At 39.6% G+C, this 19053-nt stretch overlaps 1 protein-coding gene across 3 annotated transcripts in view; it reads right to left on the reverse strand.

Annotated features, from left to right (window-relative positions):
* Positions 1–14470, reverse strand: part of LOC110982527 (protein phosphatase 1B-like) — a 22414-nt gene extending 7944 nt beyond the window's left edge. Inside the window, exons 1-5 of one of the 3 annotated variants that reach the window (XM_022240994.2) lie at positions 14387–14470; positions 8272–9351; positions 6845–6962; positions 3740–3845; positions 522–579 (exon numbers count right to left, since the gene is read on the reverse strand). In XM_022240994.2, coding sequence (XP_022096686.1) covers positions 522–579; positions 3740–3845; positions 6845–6962; positions 8272–9111 — 1122 coding nt within the window. In that variant the 5' untranslated portion in view covers positions 9112–9351; positions 14387–14470. The remainder of the gene's footprint in view (positions 1–521; positions 580–3739; positions 3846–6844; positions 6963–8271; positions 9352–14386) is intronic. The other 2 variants (XM_022240995.2, XM_022240996.2) reach the window with 2 other exon arrangements.
* Between the last annotated feature and the right edge of the window lie 4583 nt (positions 14471–19053).

The raw sequence follows: 19053 nt of genomic DNA on the forward strand, positions 1-19053 counted from the left end.
TTTTTACTTTGAACTGAGGCACTGTTTGCCTGTGAGCAAAGTTGCAATCAGCCTGAGAGTGCGAACGGCCAAAAGGGGATTTTTTGTGGGTAGTGGGGGAAACGCAGGTTCTTTTATTCATTTTGAGGTCATAATTAATGGGGCAAACATTAAATTTATTTATTATTGTTTATTATTATTTTAAAGTACATGTACTTCACATGAACTACATGTTTTCTATTTGTTACCTTTTAAATAAACTAATGATAGTAACAATAAATGGAATGTAATTCACAGTTTATGTGTGATTTATCACTCTAGATCTCACACCTGTTTGTTGAAACTAGACTCAGCATTTTCCAAATTGTGTGGGAGTGTGAGTATAAATTACATCCATAATTTACACGGAATGTACCTAAATATATGCATGGATGTATGGCTTCAAAGTCAACGTTATTCAAGAAAAAGTTGAAACCTAAATTTGGCATGCAGTGAACTAAAAACACTTTGCAAGCTAGAATGGCACTGCAATCAACACCTACCTCATCCTGTTTTTGGTCTGAATTTAGTCTGTTAACAATAGCTTCGATGGTAGATTTCCTGTCCAAGAAAAATGAATGTTTATCAATATCCTGGTGCAGATAAACCACATAAATGTATTTTACTGGTAACCCACCCATTCCTTTTTGTTAGAACTTTATTTCACGGTCCAAAAATTTTATTACCTTGTTTTTGCTCTATACACTTTCGGAATAAGCTTGTGCCAGGATCAATGACCAACTCTTTTCTCCTCAAGCATTTGAAATACCCATTGGACTGGTCGATTGAAAACAGTGATGTTCAAATTGGTCTTGCAACATCAATGCAAGTACAAGCCCAGCAGTCTAATTTTTTTTTCTTTTTTACATTTTTACCTACGAATAATTCTGAATTTTTTTGCACATGAAAAATTATGTGCACTAAGGTATAAAATGTATGTACACGTAGGCATACATGCATGTAAAAGCATGTGTACATACGTGTGTGTGCTAGTAGCTATACAGTAAAATCTCGATAAGTTGAAGCTCAGGGAAATGGACAAAAAGTTTGAGTTATCGAAAGTTACACGCTTCAGTGCACATGGAACCTTACGGGCTTACAGCAGTTAGTCTGCAAGCTGAGTCGAACACGAAGTGGATTTTAGGCTAACCTTACTGTGCAAGTTTTCCTCAAACATCATCGTTAAACATGTTTTTATGTAGTACATTAACCCTACTCCCTAGGGTGTGTGCAAAATCATATTAAAATTGGAGGATTCAGGGCTGTTAGGGTTAATAAACAATAAACCAATGAAGTTATGTACCGGTACCTGTGTCTACGTCTTGAGAATTCATTCATTTGCTTTGCTTGATCGGGCTGTTACCACATAACGCAGCACACGGGCCATCGATCAAGGTTTTCGTGCTGGGTCACGTGATACATGTACAAAGCACTTGAGGGCGCATCATTCGTGCCTGATTTATTTTACGGTTGCCCACCCAGTGCTTGTCGACGTGACAATGTCAGCCCGTGTGAACATGCTCGGCTCATCAAAGAAAAAGCCGTGCACGTGACAGTAATGACTCATAATGAAGGCAAGTGTTCTTTCATCACTTTTTATTCATCGTTCTTCAGTGTTTTTTTTAATTGGCCCGCCAACTCCAAGATAAGTGGCTTTAGTGGTATTGACGTTTCAAGTTACGGATAGTTTATTGTACATAAAAGTCTATTCTTTTGTCGGGAATAGAGAAAGACGTCGAGCTAAACGGCGTGTCAACTTAACGAGCTTTGACTCGAGATTTTACTGTATGTAGATAGCGTACGTACGTACGTATCGCACATGTTTAAACAATTTGTTCATAATCACTTTTGTTTTTTGTCTGCCTCACAACAATTGTTCCAATCTAGTAAATTTATGAGGTACAAGCCCTAGAGTCCAGCTTTTCTCTTAAGCAATTTGACACTTACATATATTTTACACATGATAAGGCCTTACAAAGCAATAGTTGTGCTTCCTATTATATTGAACAAAGAATAGGTTGGATAGGTGGGTAGTATATGTATCTTTTTTTCATCTTAAGTTTTTGGGTCAAAATTTCGAGTGGGAAATTTTTTTTTTTAATGAATGAGTGATTTTTGGATGCAGAAGTTCGAAACTCAGATATGCAAGGTATCACTGTACTAAATAAACCTCACTATTTTACTTGCTGAAATGCATTCTAAGGCGAATGCTGGCCCGCAGCATGCTGTCCACTGCCATGACACGAGCAAGCACAGCATGCAAGCTTAAAGCAAAACACACGTGACGTGCCAGTGAGCAATACATAGTCCGGGCCCCAGACTGCGTTTGCATTTAATATCAATGATAGTTTACGTACGGCAAGCAGACGAAATGCTCAAACGAACAGCAGCAACGGACAATAGAGGACGTCATGTTAAACGGGTCCTGCGTAAAATCCATGCGTGTGGCATGTATTTGCATGGCGCTTGATCATGATCATGCAGACGATTACCGCAAGACCAATCCACCCATGAGAAAAATGCCAATATTCAAGGAAAAAAAAGTAAAAAAACTGACACAATTACAAAGCTTTGTTTATAAAAATAAGCATGAGGGTCGGCAACAATATTTTTCAGTTTTTTTTTTTTTTCAATAAAAAGGTTTAGGGTCGGCGTGATTTGCTAGGTTGGGTGGGTAACTGGAAGCACAACTACATGTATTACTTTGTTTGACCTACAATGTAAATACAGTCGACTCCCATTATTATGAGGGCCGGCAGACTTTCACAATTCTGTCGTTATTGCTGGAGCGTCATTAAAACCGGAGCGTAATTTTTCACACTCATTTTGCACAAGTTTATAGCCATGTACATGTCTGTTGTAATCATGTACAGGTACACCGATACCGCACGCCGAACACATGAAAAGACAATGATATGTGTCTCTTATTGATGCTGAATTTTTATCTAATGTTGATGAGAAATATTATATACGCGGTAAATAAAGTACATGTAAAAGTCAAATATTTGACAACCTGGATCAGAAGCCGCCGGGAATAGCCGAGTGAGAAGAAGCATTCAAGTCCGTGCCGGTAAGTACATGTACGTCACACGTCCTGAGTGTACGTTTTGCTTTCGTCATGAATTGGCTAAAACCAGTCAAAAGAGGGCGCCACTATTAACTGTATGTCCAGGATTTTTGTTGAGATGTAGGCCTAGATGAGATTATTTTCCTAGTGGAATTTTTCTTTAATTCATGCAAATAATAGCTTTGGATTATGTTGATGCTTTTTGTAGGGCACATTTTCCTGCACCTGTTTTAAGGGGGGATGCGTTTCACATTAGATTTGCATTTAATGAAATGGGACAGGAGAGGGCGCAATGTCATTGATTAAAGATTGGCGAGATGAAACAACATTACATTGAAGTTCGTTTGGAAAAAGTCGCTGTAAATGGGTTGACAACAATACATTTGCTCGCATGGGGTCGGCACAAATCGTCGTCGTAGGCGGAGTCTCGCAATATCCGTGCACGTAATAACCAAATATTTCTCCATAGCAATGAACACAAATTGTTCAGGACTCGTTATGACCGAGCTCGTAATAACGGGAGTCGACTGTATCCGAAGATATGTTAAGGATGGGCTATGTACTGAGAAAACAGAAACCCGCATCACAGTGAAAAATGGATAGTGCTGGGGTCCTCTTCGGTAAATCCTGATCAGTTTTCAATCATTGACTCACTTTGCTTGTATCCCTCCACCCGGCGGTAGACCTTCTATATCTGTTGTTGTCATAACATGCATTACCAAGTCAATGCCAACCCGCTCACCAAAACTGTCCATTATCTCTACAACGAAAAGAATGAAAATTACCATGCAAGCTGATAAAGTATTCAACAACAGGCCTCACTTATCTTTTGATCACAGCATCATTCCAGGAAGAATTTGCACTTAAGACATAGTTACATCCACACTAATATATATATATTTATAATGTATGTGGAAGGCACCTGAGAGAATTTCACTTGCATATTTGGCAACTGGCTGCAGTCTTGACGGGAACTTAACAACTTACACATACATGTACATTGTACATGTGCAAGGAGGTTTTGGTTTTAAGTCCAATGCAGACACTATCTGGCATCATTGACAATACTGCTCAATCTACACTTACATGTACTTGCAATTCAGTTAAGCTGGGGCAAAATTCAGCACCAAGTTCGGTTTCAAACATGACGGTAACAGTAACACGTGCAAATGAGTGGCTCAATTTGAATTTGCAATGATACACACTTATATGGATAAAGGACCAGCTGTAAACTCCAAAAACACGCTTAGCACTATCATCAATGGAATCACACAGGTTTAGTTTGAAGAAATCCCACACAAGTTATAACATTTCCAGGCTACTGAAGTATCCATTGGGTCTTTTAATTGTAGCGCTTTGCTACTGTCTAGACTATTAATCTCCACGGGCAAGGGTCTCCTTCATGTAAGTACCAGTAGTACCACGACCACCATGATTCTGCGTGCCTGCTTTAGCTTTCGATTCTTAGGGTTATCCTGTGTCACCTCTATTAATCACAAGTTGCAACCGATTGGATTCTTTAGGAATACTGAGATTACCTGTATCAGAGACAGAGGATAGTTCATTCAGGGCTTCACTTAGTGCAGAAGCTACCCCGTACCGGATTTAATTTATCTTAGATGCCATTAATTAAATGGTCTAAATATGGGCAAACTAGTCTGGTTATACCTGGCCATGATCCTCAGCCATGTCTGCAGCACATTACTATATTTATGGATGTTCTGCTCAATCCAGGTCCAACAAGTACATTGCGCACAGGCACCAGTCTTGGTAGTTGTAGTTCTGTTAGGAATTGCTTGCTCTTCAGTGGAATTTACTTAAAACCTAAACCCGTCGTCAGTCGTTAAGAAATCCAACAACTTGTAATCGCCCTATTCCAACTGAATTGAAAGCAAACAGGATCCTCCTGTTCAGGGGAAGGCAATCAGCAGGCCTGGCAAACAGGTGGGTGAAGGTACCAAAGTAAAATTCCTGTTCATTTTGGTTACAGACCAGATCACATTTATTACCACGATCACGAAAACCATGCCTATATCCTTATTCCTATATGGTACAACCTATGGAGGTCTCTGAAAATCCTCTAAAACTTGGTATCTTGAATGCTAGATGACCCCAACACTAATAGTTTTTCAGTGATTCTTGAATCTGTGGGTCTCCAGCAAACACATCAACATGCATGAGATGGATCACATTTAGATCTTGTTACTACCCATCAATCAGAAACTGTTTTGGAAAGCCCTCCAACTCTGCATCATCTTTTCTCTGATCACTTGTCTGTTCTATGTAACTTGACACAGATGAAACCGCCCTTCCCTGCTGAAGAGATTGGTGCGTCAGGAGGTAGTTGAGCTGACCTACATGTGCATGTACTTGTATACCAACGGACCAGTAATTCTTACTGCTTTTCAGAAGTAATTCATGCTGTATTGTTTTACTACCTCCCATGAATATTCAACTCATAAAATGAAGGAAATCTAGTAACATACTCCTGCTGCAAGTAGGTGCCAAGGTTCAGTTCGGTTCGGGTTCGGACATGTACAGGTATACATATGTCCAATGCACACTGAGACTTCGAAGAGCTCACTACAAACATACCATACTTCCATGTACATGTATATACAACGTAATACATGAATACAAGCAATGAATCTCCTCTCCTTTCTCATCCAATAGCAACTTCGATTTGAACACATTTTTTTCTAAACTATTTCCCCATTCAGGAGTTAACATTCCATAGAAAATTACCATCTCAGGTGTGATATTTTCTGACCGTAATTTGTCGACCAAAGACAGTTGCGCTTGGAGCACACTTGACTCAAAGCAATCATAGGATATGTGAAAACTGAAAGAACAGACTGCACAAATGGGACTTTCCTCAAATACAGGATAAAAGATCCATCAAATCAGATTTCAAGCAAATTGTGTTTTGGTTATTTTTCACGAAACAGATTCAACTGCATGAATTAAACTACGGCATGTGATGTATTCGAAGAAGAACCTTGGTTTGAAGTCAGCATTCTTTCCTAGGACAGTGCCCATGGCCAAAGGGGCGATTTTCCATCAGTCGTTTTTCACACAGATACGGCATTTTGTTATTTGAGATTTACGAACAATTTCGTAACCTGGCAAAATACCAATACAACGTATTCATATTACAACTTCGATCAAATATGATCAAACTATACAGCAAGGAAACCAAATAAAAAACAAGTAAGGCCACCACTCCAACCAAATCTTGTCGCATGCTGGAGCACTGCACCGGCCACCGTCTGGCAAAAAAGCATTCCCTCTGGAGTTGCCTTCTACTGAGCATGAGTTGGATTATGATCAGGATCAAATCAAAATTTGTTTTGCACAGCCATTTACGACAAAAATGCACAATATCTGAATATAATTAAGCACTATTGTACATTGTACAATAGACTGGTTCCATTAAGATTACTTGCCACACTCTAAGTGTCTACGCCGCAGGTTTTTGAGGGAATTTTTGGAGCTACCAGAAAATACCACACTACAACGGGCTGGATACACACACACCAGGATGACGTCACCCAGGCACGTATCATTTCTACTTCCCAGACACGCAGTGGAATTGGCCAATGATGTGCTACAATTTGTTCGGGATATATTTACGAAGAGTAATAAAACAGTTCTTCAGAGAAACCAAGCAGGTTAGGACATTTCTTAAATAACAGGGGCTGTACTCACGTAATAAACCTCCTACATGTATGCAAATGTGCTTTCAACCACTCACTGTACCTTTTGTTTTTGCTTCCAGTGCTTGATCTAACTCTGCCTCTTTGGAAAGGGCCTGCTGTGACACCTTAGGTGCATTTTCAAGTGTGACAATGATGATACTCATGTTATCACGGCTCCCCTACAAGGAAGGAACATAAAGCCCAATGTGAAACAAGTTCAGAGGTTAATCATTATGGCTGCACTGAAGAGACTTTACTCAATGACTTGTTTTTACTTGAAGGATGGGGAAAAGTTGCCCACCTTCACACCATCGCCTTGAACTGGACAAATGCACTAAAGTTACATACCTGCCGTGGACTTGTGAACAAAAGATATTCATACGATACAGGAAGGGAAGACGTTCTGTGGACTTACCCATACCCACAGGACGTTTGCCCTTCTCTTACATGTAAGGGAAGTTTGGAGGCATTTGGGGGTTAGGGTTATCCGTAGTAAAAGGAAAAGGATTAGTCAAGGAAATATTTTACAAAAATCCAGCTGAAAATCATGTTCCCAGTTGAAGAAAAACGGGTATTTCACTGAGTGTTCTTGCATGTAACTGCACAAAAACAAGGAATGTACTTACATGTACATGTAAGCACTACACTGTAGGAAAGTAACGTAATTGAATGTGTGTGGCCAAATGCATGGAAGACCAATGCTGGTAGCTACTTGTGTGTATATGTGTTCATCTCAATTGTCACAAAATTGTCAGGTCAATGAATTTGACATTTCTTTTTGGAAAAAAAACTGATTCTGCAGCTGATTAAAACGAACCAAGATGCAAATCTGCAGAGGGCCAGTACTCATTGGGGCCACCATACCTCCTCCTCAGAAGAGACCATGAGGAAAATATAATTTACACGTCTGCCTTCTTTGGCAGCTGGATTTCATTTTCTGAATGATGAACTAAAAATAAATACATTGCACTGTGGCTACATCTTCAAATTAGTGATTTCACCTGAAACAGCCTTAGAAAATATGTTACATGACTAATTCAAATAAGCAAAAATTCACACTTAAATTTGGAGGTACATGTACTTGGCTTAGAATGACGTACTTGTACATGTATGTATGGTACACGCACATGTACATGTACTATAGCATAATAAAAACTTGACGACCATGTACATGTACATGTATATCCCACATGCCCTATAACCTGAAAAATTATCTGGTCGCTAGTGTCATCTTCAACTGACAAAACTACAAGTGGTAGCATGCTGCAGTAAAGATCCTTCAAGGATAAACACTACAAGTCCTTCAATGAAACCTGCATGGATGCTCTGAAAAGAAATATGTAAAATAATCTAAATAAACTTCCCATTTAGAATAAAATACTTTTGCGGTTCATACTTTTTGAGACACCTACGTGTAATTAACACTTTGATTCAGCTTGCCAATGTTTTATCATTATACTTGCAGTGACAGTAAGCACAATAACCTACCTTGCATAGGCACGTATCAACCACCATGTTGCAGACTTCTTTCAAGTTGTCAGTCAGTTCTAGCCGTGATCGTATAAAGCGACAAACCTCTTCATTACTCATGACGTCCCAGATTCCATCACAAGCAAGAACAATAAACTCATCATCAGGCTGCCGCGGTATTACTTTGATATCAGGCTCTGGAGAGACAAGTTGCTCAGTAGAACCCATTCCAAAATTGCTTTTGTATTCATAATCTCCTAAGGCCCTTGATACTGCTAGTGATCCATTTACTCGCTGGATCATAACTGTTCCGCCGGCTTTCTCAATTCGATTCTTCTCATTTTGCTTACTTGGCTTGTGGTCCTCTGTAGAGAAACACACTGTTCCCTTACGACTTAACAATGCACGAGAATCACCACAATTAGCAAAAAAAATATGCTTTGGTGAGATAATAGTCCCAACAGCTGTAGATCCACTCTTGTCATTCTCTCTTGTTAATATGTCTCTCATCTTTTTATCAATGTTAAGGAAACCAGTCCTCAGTCCCATTTTCACATTGTCTTCTGTCGGTTGGAAAGTAGGACCTGGCTTGTCACAGCCTTTGAACTCTTTATTTGAAGTGATCTCATCCAATAAATTTTTGGCACAGTATTTAGCAACTTTGGAGCCTGCGTGGCCATCGTACACAGCAAAGAATGACCAGTCTTTGAGACCAAACGGAAGGCCAATGACAGCGGTATGGGCGTCCTCCATCTCCACTCGCCAGCCCTGCATGCTGCAAAGGGCAAAGCGCAAGCCATTGCCGCAGCCAACTTCATTCTCTTTCTCCATCTTTGGCTTATCAAGGAATGCCCCCATAGTTCCTACCCTCTCCTCTGTAACGGCTCAAGCACTTTTTTTAATCGCATCAACTATCTCTGCCACTGGTAGCTTCTTGACAAAGTAAGCACTATCTCCTCACTGCGATACAACAGGCAACTCCATATTGATGTGAAAATCTTGTCCATTACTCATTCAATCTTCAGTTCCTCAGCCACATACAGATGGCCGAAAGCTACAGCTTCAGATGAGGTCATTGGTCTGATTTCTAGCAAGGATCTGTGACAGGAAGACAAAAATTAGATGATTAAAAAAATGACAGGCAGAACTTGCCCATGAGAACCTTGTCACATCCTCACGGTAAGAAGTCACACAGGAAGGAGTCTCACATGTGTCTTCTATGCAACACTACTCATCTGTGAAGTATGCGCAAACTACCAGGGTACATGTGCATGTGCATACAAGCCTACAAAGCATTACATCATTTCCTGCCATTGCAAGTGCATTAACCCTCAGCACTTCAGAGGTACACACTCATGCCACAGGCTAAGTAATCACATCTGCAAATGAGCTTGGCAGCTTCTCATGGTGAAGGTGGCAAGTTAAGTAAAAAGGTTTTCGGTCGCACCATGCAAGGATATCTCTTTTGGGAGTATGTGTACATGCACATCTCCTGACAACAGAAAAGAGCATATTGCAGCATTTTAGCTAGTGAGCCGTGCAGCCATGTTTTGCATGGCCAGTTTTGTGAGATCACAGCCCATTTTTTCAAGCATGGCCTGGCGGTGCAAATCAAGCTGTACACTACTTAATTCGACGCAGATCCCGAAAAAATTTGAATATAAAATCTGAGCTAAAAATTTGAACATAAAATCTGAGCTAAAACTGCTAGCACTATAATTGGCTATAAACTACATGCAATGGAAGAACTTTATGAGGCAAGGGTCTTAAAGAAGTGCATGTCAATCATTTCAGATGGATTCCATCCAGTGAACGACTTATTTCAGCAGATGAGATCAGATAAACGTTACAGATCAATTCGCGCAGATTCGACTCGAACCTTGAACAGTTTTTATCCAAGTGCAGTTCGCTTATTGAACGTACATGTACAGGTGCAATCAAAGTCCTAATCAGTGATTCATCAGATTTTATTGTCATCTTAATCCCATTTTATTAAATCAATCGTTATTTTACTTGATATGCTGTCTGAAATTATTTGTTGTAATTCTGGTGTGAATTTTTGTAGTGTCGTTTATTATTGTTCTGTACACATATTTTGATTATCATGTTTTTAACGCTCGCAAAACCACAACGAATTTCAATGTATTTCATTAACTATATTGGATACAAATGATATTAAATAAATGAAATTGAAATTGAATTCAGTCTTTTCCCCATGCTTTTCCCCCATCAACCATTCCAAAATAAAAAATACCCTGCAGTAAAGTACATCATGTATGCTGGGATTACGATTCGGACGGTCAAACGTATCATCAATGCCGACAGGTGGGTTCCCATACTTATAAATAATGAACTGCATGTACATGTACAGCACCGCGTCTATCAACTTGTACCAAATGAATACAGGGAGCCATACTTGTTCACCAGTGATCAATCATACATGTAATCAACCTCATTCCATACGATTGTTAGCCGCAATATTGCACCCACTCTCGTACATGTACAAGGTAGTCCATGGGGATGAGGTTGACATATCATTGTTTCGGGGCTTGCGCTGCTTGCTCACAATATCATCCAGAATGAAATGAAAATAACGGATTTCTTCTCGAAAATAAAGGTTGACCTACAAGTAATCTTTGTTATTGTCAATAATCAGCATAAAGCTTGTTTACTGTAGGTATCAACTCAGGTATCATGTATCAACTCAATCATCTACTGTGAAACATGTAGGTCTCAAGTTATGGAGTTCCAAGGATTTTTCCTTGCAATGTGCATCTAGTCTCTCAGCATCCAAACACAAATTTATAAAAGTAAATTACTAATTAACTATTTAAGTAATCATCAATTTCTTTCTCATGGGGTTGCAGCAGGCAAAGGCTACATGGTCATGTACATGCGCTGTATTTAATATTGGTCGTGTTATTTGTAAAGTGTTAGTGTGTTGTTGTCTTTGTTTATTTGCAACTGGGGACCCCCACTCAACAAGCACTGCTTCTTGGGGCCCCCATCCACATATATACATGTACACTTTGTGAAACTGTTTCCGAAGAGTAATATTATGTGGAAAATAAAGTGAACTGAACTGAACTACACGTAGGTTATTCTACCCTAACAATCTGACCATGGACAAAAATTGTTGATCTCTCCTGATGCCATGTTCAGACTTGTACACAAGCCCGAGTAAGTGGCCTGCCTGTGGTGTACATGGGTGCAAGTACAGTGTGCATGTACAATGTATTTTTTCATCCACACGGAAGTCAAGTCCTGTACCCAATTTGCTTGTTCTTAGCCAAACTGCTGAAGGAAACATGCATGTAGGAATACTGGGATTCATTTTATATCATTATTTATTTTTGTTTCAAACGTCATGTTTTTGAGTTTTGAGTATCAAATCTCAAAAATGCAGACCTTGAATGAAGGCCTTGATAATTTAGAGTTCAATTCAGGCCTTGAAAATTTAGATGTCGAGTGAATAACTGAAAAATTTAGAAAATCACAAAATCAGAAGTTCAGTGAATGACTTGAAAATGCAGAAGTTGATTGAAAGACTCAGAAAGTTAGAAATCAAGTGAAAGACTTGAACATTCAGATGGAATGACTCAACAATTCATTAGTCAAGTGAATGACTCAAATTTGGATTTCAAGTGAACTACACAGGCCACCATGAGAGAATAATAGCAGTGTTCTCTATCGCTGGGCTCATGCAGAAATTGCCAGTCAGTGTACAGGTGTAGGCACTTGATTCACACTGATGTATCGATGCAGATTACCAAAATCCTGTTGTCAAAACTTAGGAGCATTGTAACAGAAACTATTTGCATGTACATGTTTTAATGCATCTGGGACTTAATATTTTGAGTGATGTAAAGCAAGAAACAGCAATTTTAGGAGCATTGGAACAGAAACTATTTGCGTACATGTTTTAATGCATCTGGGACTTAATATTTTGAGTGATGTAAAGCAAGAAACAGCAATTTTGGTGTACAAACTACCTGGGCATGTTGAGTAAGTAGTGGCATCGTATGATGAATACTGGGGTTCATAGCGACCACTTTCAAATAAAACAGCATATGGCTATGAGACTCAAGCAGGACCAACAGAAAAGAGTACATGTAGGTGCAACATTCCTAGCCACTAGCAACATATTTTAATCACACGACTGTCCCAGCTGTGTGATTGGGCTCATGCTGCAGGATGCCCAACCTGTGCTGTGATGGCTGTGTAGCTGTGACAGTTGAAACAAGATTCCACCCTCACCTGCTAAAATGGTCAAACTGCCATGTGGGGGTTGTTCTGCCATTGGTCCAGGGTTGCCACCACATGTGCACCGTGTGATGCACACGAAGTGTAAAACTTATGTGACTTGTAAAATCTTGCAATTTGTCACAGCTACACAGCGCAGCACATGTTGTGCATACAGCGGGTATCAGCTTACAAGTCACGCAGCAAGGACAGTCATGCAATGAAAACACAATATCCCCCCCCCGTTCCAAAAAATTTAAAATGTTAGATTTTTTGAAATGTTTCCTCAGCATTTTTCATTTTGTAGCTACGTGCTATTTAAAAGCTTTTCCAGTATTTAGAAAAGTCAGTAAAGTGTACAGTTTTACTTTATAGACTAAATACAAACTGTAGTTTCTCGCGCAATAAGTCTATGGATGAACATAGTCCTCCAAGACGCATGCATGACTGGCCTATACATGGTCTGGGCACAAGACTTGTTGATCGTGATGTTTGGGAGTGCTACCAACAACTGTTTCCTGGTCAATTAGCTTGTGCCCCGACTACATATGGGCCTCTTCTGCGGTTCTGTTAGTTCTGTGTGGTTTTGCGAACCATGTTCGCCCATAGTTTAAGTGCTGTCCGTGTGTCAAGTGAAAATGGTCGGATTTTGACAGATTTTGAAGTCAGAAATATCATTGACACCCCAACCGTTTGACGTTGGCATTTACGGGAACCAGTAGGTGGTAGGTATTTTTGTTGAGTCTTTGAAATTTTTTAGAACCGTTGTCACCTTACTATATCATGTACAGGTGTGCAGCGTTAGTATGACAATCCCGTCCAAAATCAAAAAAGAGGAATACTGTAAGTTTTACTACAGCCGATCCAACTCATTTTGCAAACGACAGTGTTTCTGTGGATGTTGGACAACTTAATTTGCCAACACGACATGTAGCAATTCAATTAATGAGACACCTTGACCGATGGTATAACTCGACCATCTACCAAGTCGTCCATTAAGACAACTTAAGGCCTAACACTGTAACAGTTCAAGGCTTGTACATGATGGACTTTCTGGCATTCAGCAGAGTCTTTAGATCATGTGTTTGGGGAAATTTGTGTGCCGCAATACACTGCCACTCAACTCACTGGGCATGGCATGCTTTGACAAGTTACAGACCCCGTGACGCAGCATGCATAAGACTGGCTTGACCAGTGCAGTGCTTCTGCTACTTCTGCTGGCTACTGTACAATCGCCAAAATTCTGGCTGTCCCGTACAGTGGACAGCATGTCTCAAGATTGCAACTTCGAGCTCGACAACAAGAGCACTTGAAGGTGAAATTTCTCTTTACTTCCCAAATGTGAGAAGCCTACACCTTACCATCATCTGACAGTGCCTGATCATTATTAGAATCTCTGATTCCTCACTTTATCCTACGCCAGGAACATTAGACAGTTTAACATGTTTTAGGCCTGTTTAACATCCTGAACATGTTTAACATGGATCGTTTGGACAGTTTGGAGGTGAATTTGGAGGATTTTGATTCAGGGTACAAGCTATTTTGAATGAAATGAGCTGACGGGATGGAAAACATATGGAAGGTACTTGGACTCCATCGCCCGACAACGTCCAAAACCAATTGTTAAAAGAGGCGATTTGTAAAAAATTGTAGTCCAATTTACTCGGACTAAAGGGCCTATTCCTAACCATCAACCATGCTCAGCTGACGTCTTTCGAGCAATGTAAAATTGCAAATGACAAGGCAAGGCCTATTTCAAGCTCTCGACTAACCTGAAATCTTCAACTACGGAATTACATAGTTCTAAAAACAATATTTCTAGTAACGATAAGTAGCAAAGACGATAATAAATAACTCCATCAAATGTACTACAAAAATGAACAATATTTACCGCAGCAGAGGGAAACACTCACCAACGCGAACATGTACAACTGCATCATTTCCCATCAGCCATTGGGCGATGTTATTCACTTCGAAGATTCGATTGGATAAAATGACCACGTGGCATCGTCTAACAGCATTACGTCATCTCTATTTTTGGATGTGCAACACAATTTTACTGTTAAGGCTTCCTGGTACTGTGTACAGTGTAGTGGATTATTTGAAATTGAATGAAACCAAGTTTAATTTTCTTTCATTTCCACATGTTGTCACTGTCATGCAAAACTACAGGAAAGACTAGAGTTTCTGCGTGGTCTAGGCGGCAGATGACATTTCTAACTCTGATGCAACTTTCTGATTTTACTTGGCTTTGTTATTTCGTTTCATGGCTGTTTTTATTTGTAGTCCTTAAACCATGCAAGACGCCTAAGGAAAGACCTATGGATTTTTCATTGTACAGCGCTTTATGATGTCTGTTGCATGGAAAGCTTACTCTTAATAACCGATATTACTATTATCATTGTTATTATTAGTTTGCTCACTTTTTCCAATCACCGCCTAACGAAGGGGGAGGGGCAGGAAAAAAATGCTGAAATACTTTGGGATACTTTGCCGTCTTAAATTTCTGTATCTGAAATTTAACAATCAACATTGCGTGAGAAACTGGGGCCCCGATGGGCGCGAAACACCAAGTGAAACAAATTCAGAATAGGTACTTTAGCCAATACTTCATTTACATTGCTTGCGTCCAGCTTAGCTTTAAAGGTGAGGGTTTAGGGACATTTCTTGTGTCCTCGTTGAGCAGATTCCATTTGGGTATTGTTTTGGGATGCAGAAGAATTTTGGCAGCAAATATATGCGCATATTTGGAGACCTCATTTTTGTCTGGTTCTATGATTTAAATTTAGTCGGGTTTGGATTGATGGTCATAGGAAATTCCTTGTAGATTGTCATAACCCAAGATGTAGCCCTTCAGCAGTCTAGTCAGTATACATCCCATTGTAGGTCAGTGAGAATTTTTGTGATATTTAAATTCCCTGTTCAGTTCGATTGCCTACTGTGAATCTTGCAGCTGTATTTTGAACTCTATCCTGCTGGGCTTAATCAGATTTATGATCGGATCCCAGATGGATAAGCAAAACTCGAGTTTCGGTCTGATCAGCGACTTGCAATAAATGTGCTACAACACACTATTGCAGTATTGTTGTTATTATTATCAATATTGTTTCTGTTCGTTACCCAGGGCCCCATTCACCCGAAAGTGGTCTTCCATGGGGCCCTGCAAACATCGTATAATTATATTGGTAAAACAGATAACAGGAAATAAAAATGATGTAGTTAAACTAGCTAAGGAAAATTAAAATAAAAGGTGGAAATGAAAGTCATTGTAAAAATGAAACGATGAAAATAGTATAAAAATTTAATCTAATTTAACTTAAATTAGATTTAATTAAAAAAATTAGATTAAATTATGTCAAGAATAGATTACATTACGGAAATAAAAATGAACCAAAAAAGTTAAAATGGGGTAATCTGTGAAACAAAAATAAATATAAATAATTTTAAAAAACAACAAATGAAATGCATTAGATTCATTAGGAAACTCAAATGAAATTTTAAAAACATAATTAAAAACCAAATAAAATAATTAAAATTATAGGCTTGCCAAACGTCTTTTAACGATCTCTTAATTAAGGTGAAAGTGATGATGCAAACTTATTAGATTGGTCCAAGGTTGCAGTAGAAGATATTCCTCTGCAACAGACCCAACATCAGTGTTGACCAGCTCAAGTCACTGCTAGGCTCGAAACCAAAGTAGGGACGATGCCTCGCCTCCTCCAGAATGGAATCTCCCATTTTATATTTGTGATGATGAAGTTTCTCTTGTGTGTGACTCTAATGGCAAAACACTTCAAGAAAATCTGCCTTGAGCAGAAGTACCCCCTCATCGGTTGAAAAGAGCCATATTGGTTAGGAGCGTTCGTTTTGCTGGTAGTGACGCAACCGTAAGTCATGCTTTTCATAGTCGTTGGTGAACCAGAAACTTGCTAGAAAAATAAGCCCTCTCTTAAGAGCTCTGGGCACATTACCAGTCTGTCTCCCAGAGCATTGAGATAAGCTTGGAGAATTATGATTCCCACTTTTGTGATTCAAAATACAAGTCGTCCGCAGAAAGCTTTCCATCAGAAAATTTAGAATGGACCTTTGACGGCAAGTCTTTATGGAGGAAGTAGGCCTTTGCAAGAAACAATAATGGTCCTATAGGACCGTCCCCTGTGTAACTCCTGAAGTAACTTTAGACCACTCAGGAGCCGCCCTCGAGGAAACTTGCTGATGATGCTTAATTAAATTTGTATGAAAAGAATCTATCAACTTCACATTATTCCTCTAACTTTCATGTAGTAAAGCTTCCGGAGAAGACGCTGATGTGGCACGATGAGGCCTTGCTAAAATAATTCAATATGAAATCCAACTGACCTCTGTCATCCAACTTAAACATTTCGCAAGGTCATTGACAAGGAGAAAGATAACTTCATTTCACAAGACTGTGACTTTTTCTGAAGCCATGTTAAACATTTGGCAAGATTTGATGTTTGTCAAAGTGGCTAACGATGTGGTGATGGAGTGTGTTCTTGTAGTTTGCAAGAAATTGATGTAAGTTGGTCTATATTTTGCTGGATTGCTTCTTTTCCCTTTCCTAAACAGTTATGTTTTGTTTGCATCAAGCCAAGTGGTTGGTAAACTCTTGAGTCAAGGGACTTCGGGGAAATTTTATACGCACTGGTGCCAAAGAAGAAGCATATTCATGTAGAACCTTTGCTGGGATGGCATCTGGGCCCAGAGCTTTGGGATTTAAACCTTCCAGCAGCTTCTCCACTCCTTGTGTCATTATCTCTGACATATCACGAATGCAACCAGAACTCATCATGTCAGGAAAAATTTGTGGGTTCTCATCAGTGAACACTGAACAAAACTTTTTGTTCAGTGCATTGGCAGGTCAACTCACTTTGGTAACACTTGAACATTGTGTTGATATTACTTTCTTAACTTTTCTATCCCTTTCTGCGATGCACCTTAAAGCGGTCCCACTCAGCTAAGGACTCCTTTTCACTTTAACGTAGGCCTGTATTCATTTCTTCTTCCAGATGCTGCGATTGATTGAGTTTTTGTTTGTCGATAATTCTTTGTTGTTTCAGGACGTGACAGTTGGCTAGTGAGCGGAGTTGTTCACAAATATTTCCATTGAAAAAATGTCGGGTTCATAATTTGAACAGACCCCACCCCTACAACATCAAAAGCGCCATAATTTGTCAGTATAAGCATGGACAACTTTAACGTTTTGAGGGCGCTCAATGTACTAAAAGGGAATGGCAATATGTTTCAAAAAGAAGCAAGAAATGACATAAAATTTGAAACATTCGTGTCACGGGGCCCTGTAATGTAGGTTTACGTTAGCAATAATACCAGCTGCTTAGCCAGAATTCTGAGCACGGGGGGCGAGCCTAGGGCTGCACGCTAAAGTGTGCGCTTGTACATGGTGCCTTGTGGGGTACTGGGACAATGGAAGGTACACCCACAAGGCCAGTTTTGATCCTTGTGGGTACGGTGGTACCCCACAAGAATTTTACGAAATAGATATTTCAAATTTACTCGAAAAGGAGGAATTTTCAAGTGCCATTGATTTGTTGCAAATTGAAGTGTTTTATATAAGGGACATACGGTCGAATTTTCAACCCAGGACGGGAAACTGAATTTGGTTGAAATGGTAGTGATTTGAATTTTTTTTCCGTGTTGTGTGGGAGTTTTGTACACGAGAACAAAGGAAATAACCCACAAGTATATATATTTAAGGGTGTGTGTGTGGGGGTGGCTGACTGGATGTTGGACATATACATGTACATAATCGTGATCACATGAGGATATGTATGTGTACCGTTTCCAAAATGCATGTGGGGGGGGGCGACGAGTTTTCAAGGGGGGTGTGCGCCCCCCCACGGCCCCCCTTCAACCACACTGCTGCATAGTAAACTCTAAAACTAACATGAATTGTTGTGAATTTTTTTTCGCTTTGGAAATTAGTACATCAACATCGTACTAAAAAACTAACCGAAGTAAGCGACCAAATTGCAAATCTTACCCAAAAGAGACTATGAATGGGTAAGACAGACGAATTCAACAAATCAGCAATTTCAACAATTTCAATTCACCACGTTAACTTGGGATCCCAGCTTAATGACGGATGTTCTCCTCGGTAGGTCTTTTTCTGCCCGCGCGAGTCGGTCAAAGATCAAGGTAACTCAAATGTATCAACCTTAGTTTATTCACACGAGTTCAAATATGTACACCAGCCTCTACAACAGCATTTTCATAGCAATTCAGCCACCACCTCAGTAACAAAAAATGGCTTCACATATTTATCATTTTTGGCAGTCGAAAATGTGTGCTATAATGTGCTAGTGTCCTAATAAGTTAGCTAGATCCGGACTTGGACACAAAGTTCCCGTGGCAGCCATTGTTTAGGTTAAACAACTTTTTCATTATTTGTTGAAGTGAAAATGAAACTGGAGCAGACGGACACGATCGGCGACGGGCTTCTTGATAATGCTCGCCGTGCTCAGTGCACGTGCGCAGGCCTAATGAACCGGTACAATTACATGTACATATATTATGAAGTCA

Source organism: Acanthaster planci, linkage group LG01, assembly GCF_054643075.1.
Source record: "Acanthaster planci isolate LZ-2023a linkage group LG01, COTS_SCS, whole genome shotgun sequence".
In the NCBI taxonomy this organism is placed as follows: domain Eukaryota; kingdom Metazoa; phylum Echinodermata; class Asteroidea; order Valvatida; family Acanthasteridae; genus Acanthaster; species Acanthaster planci.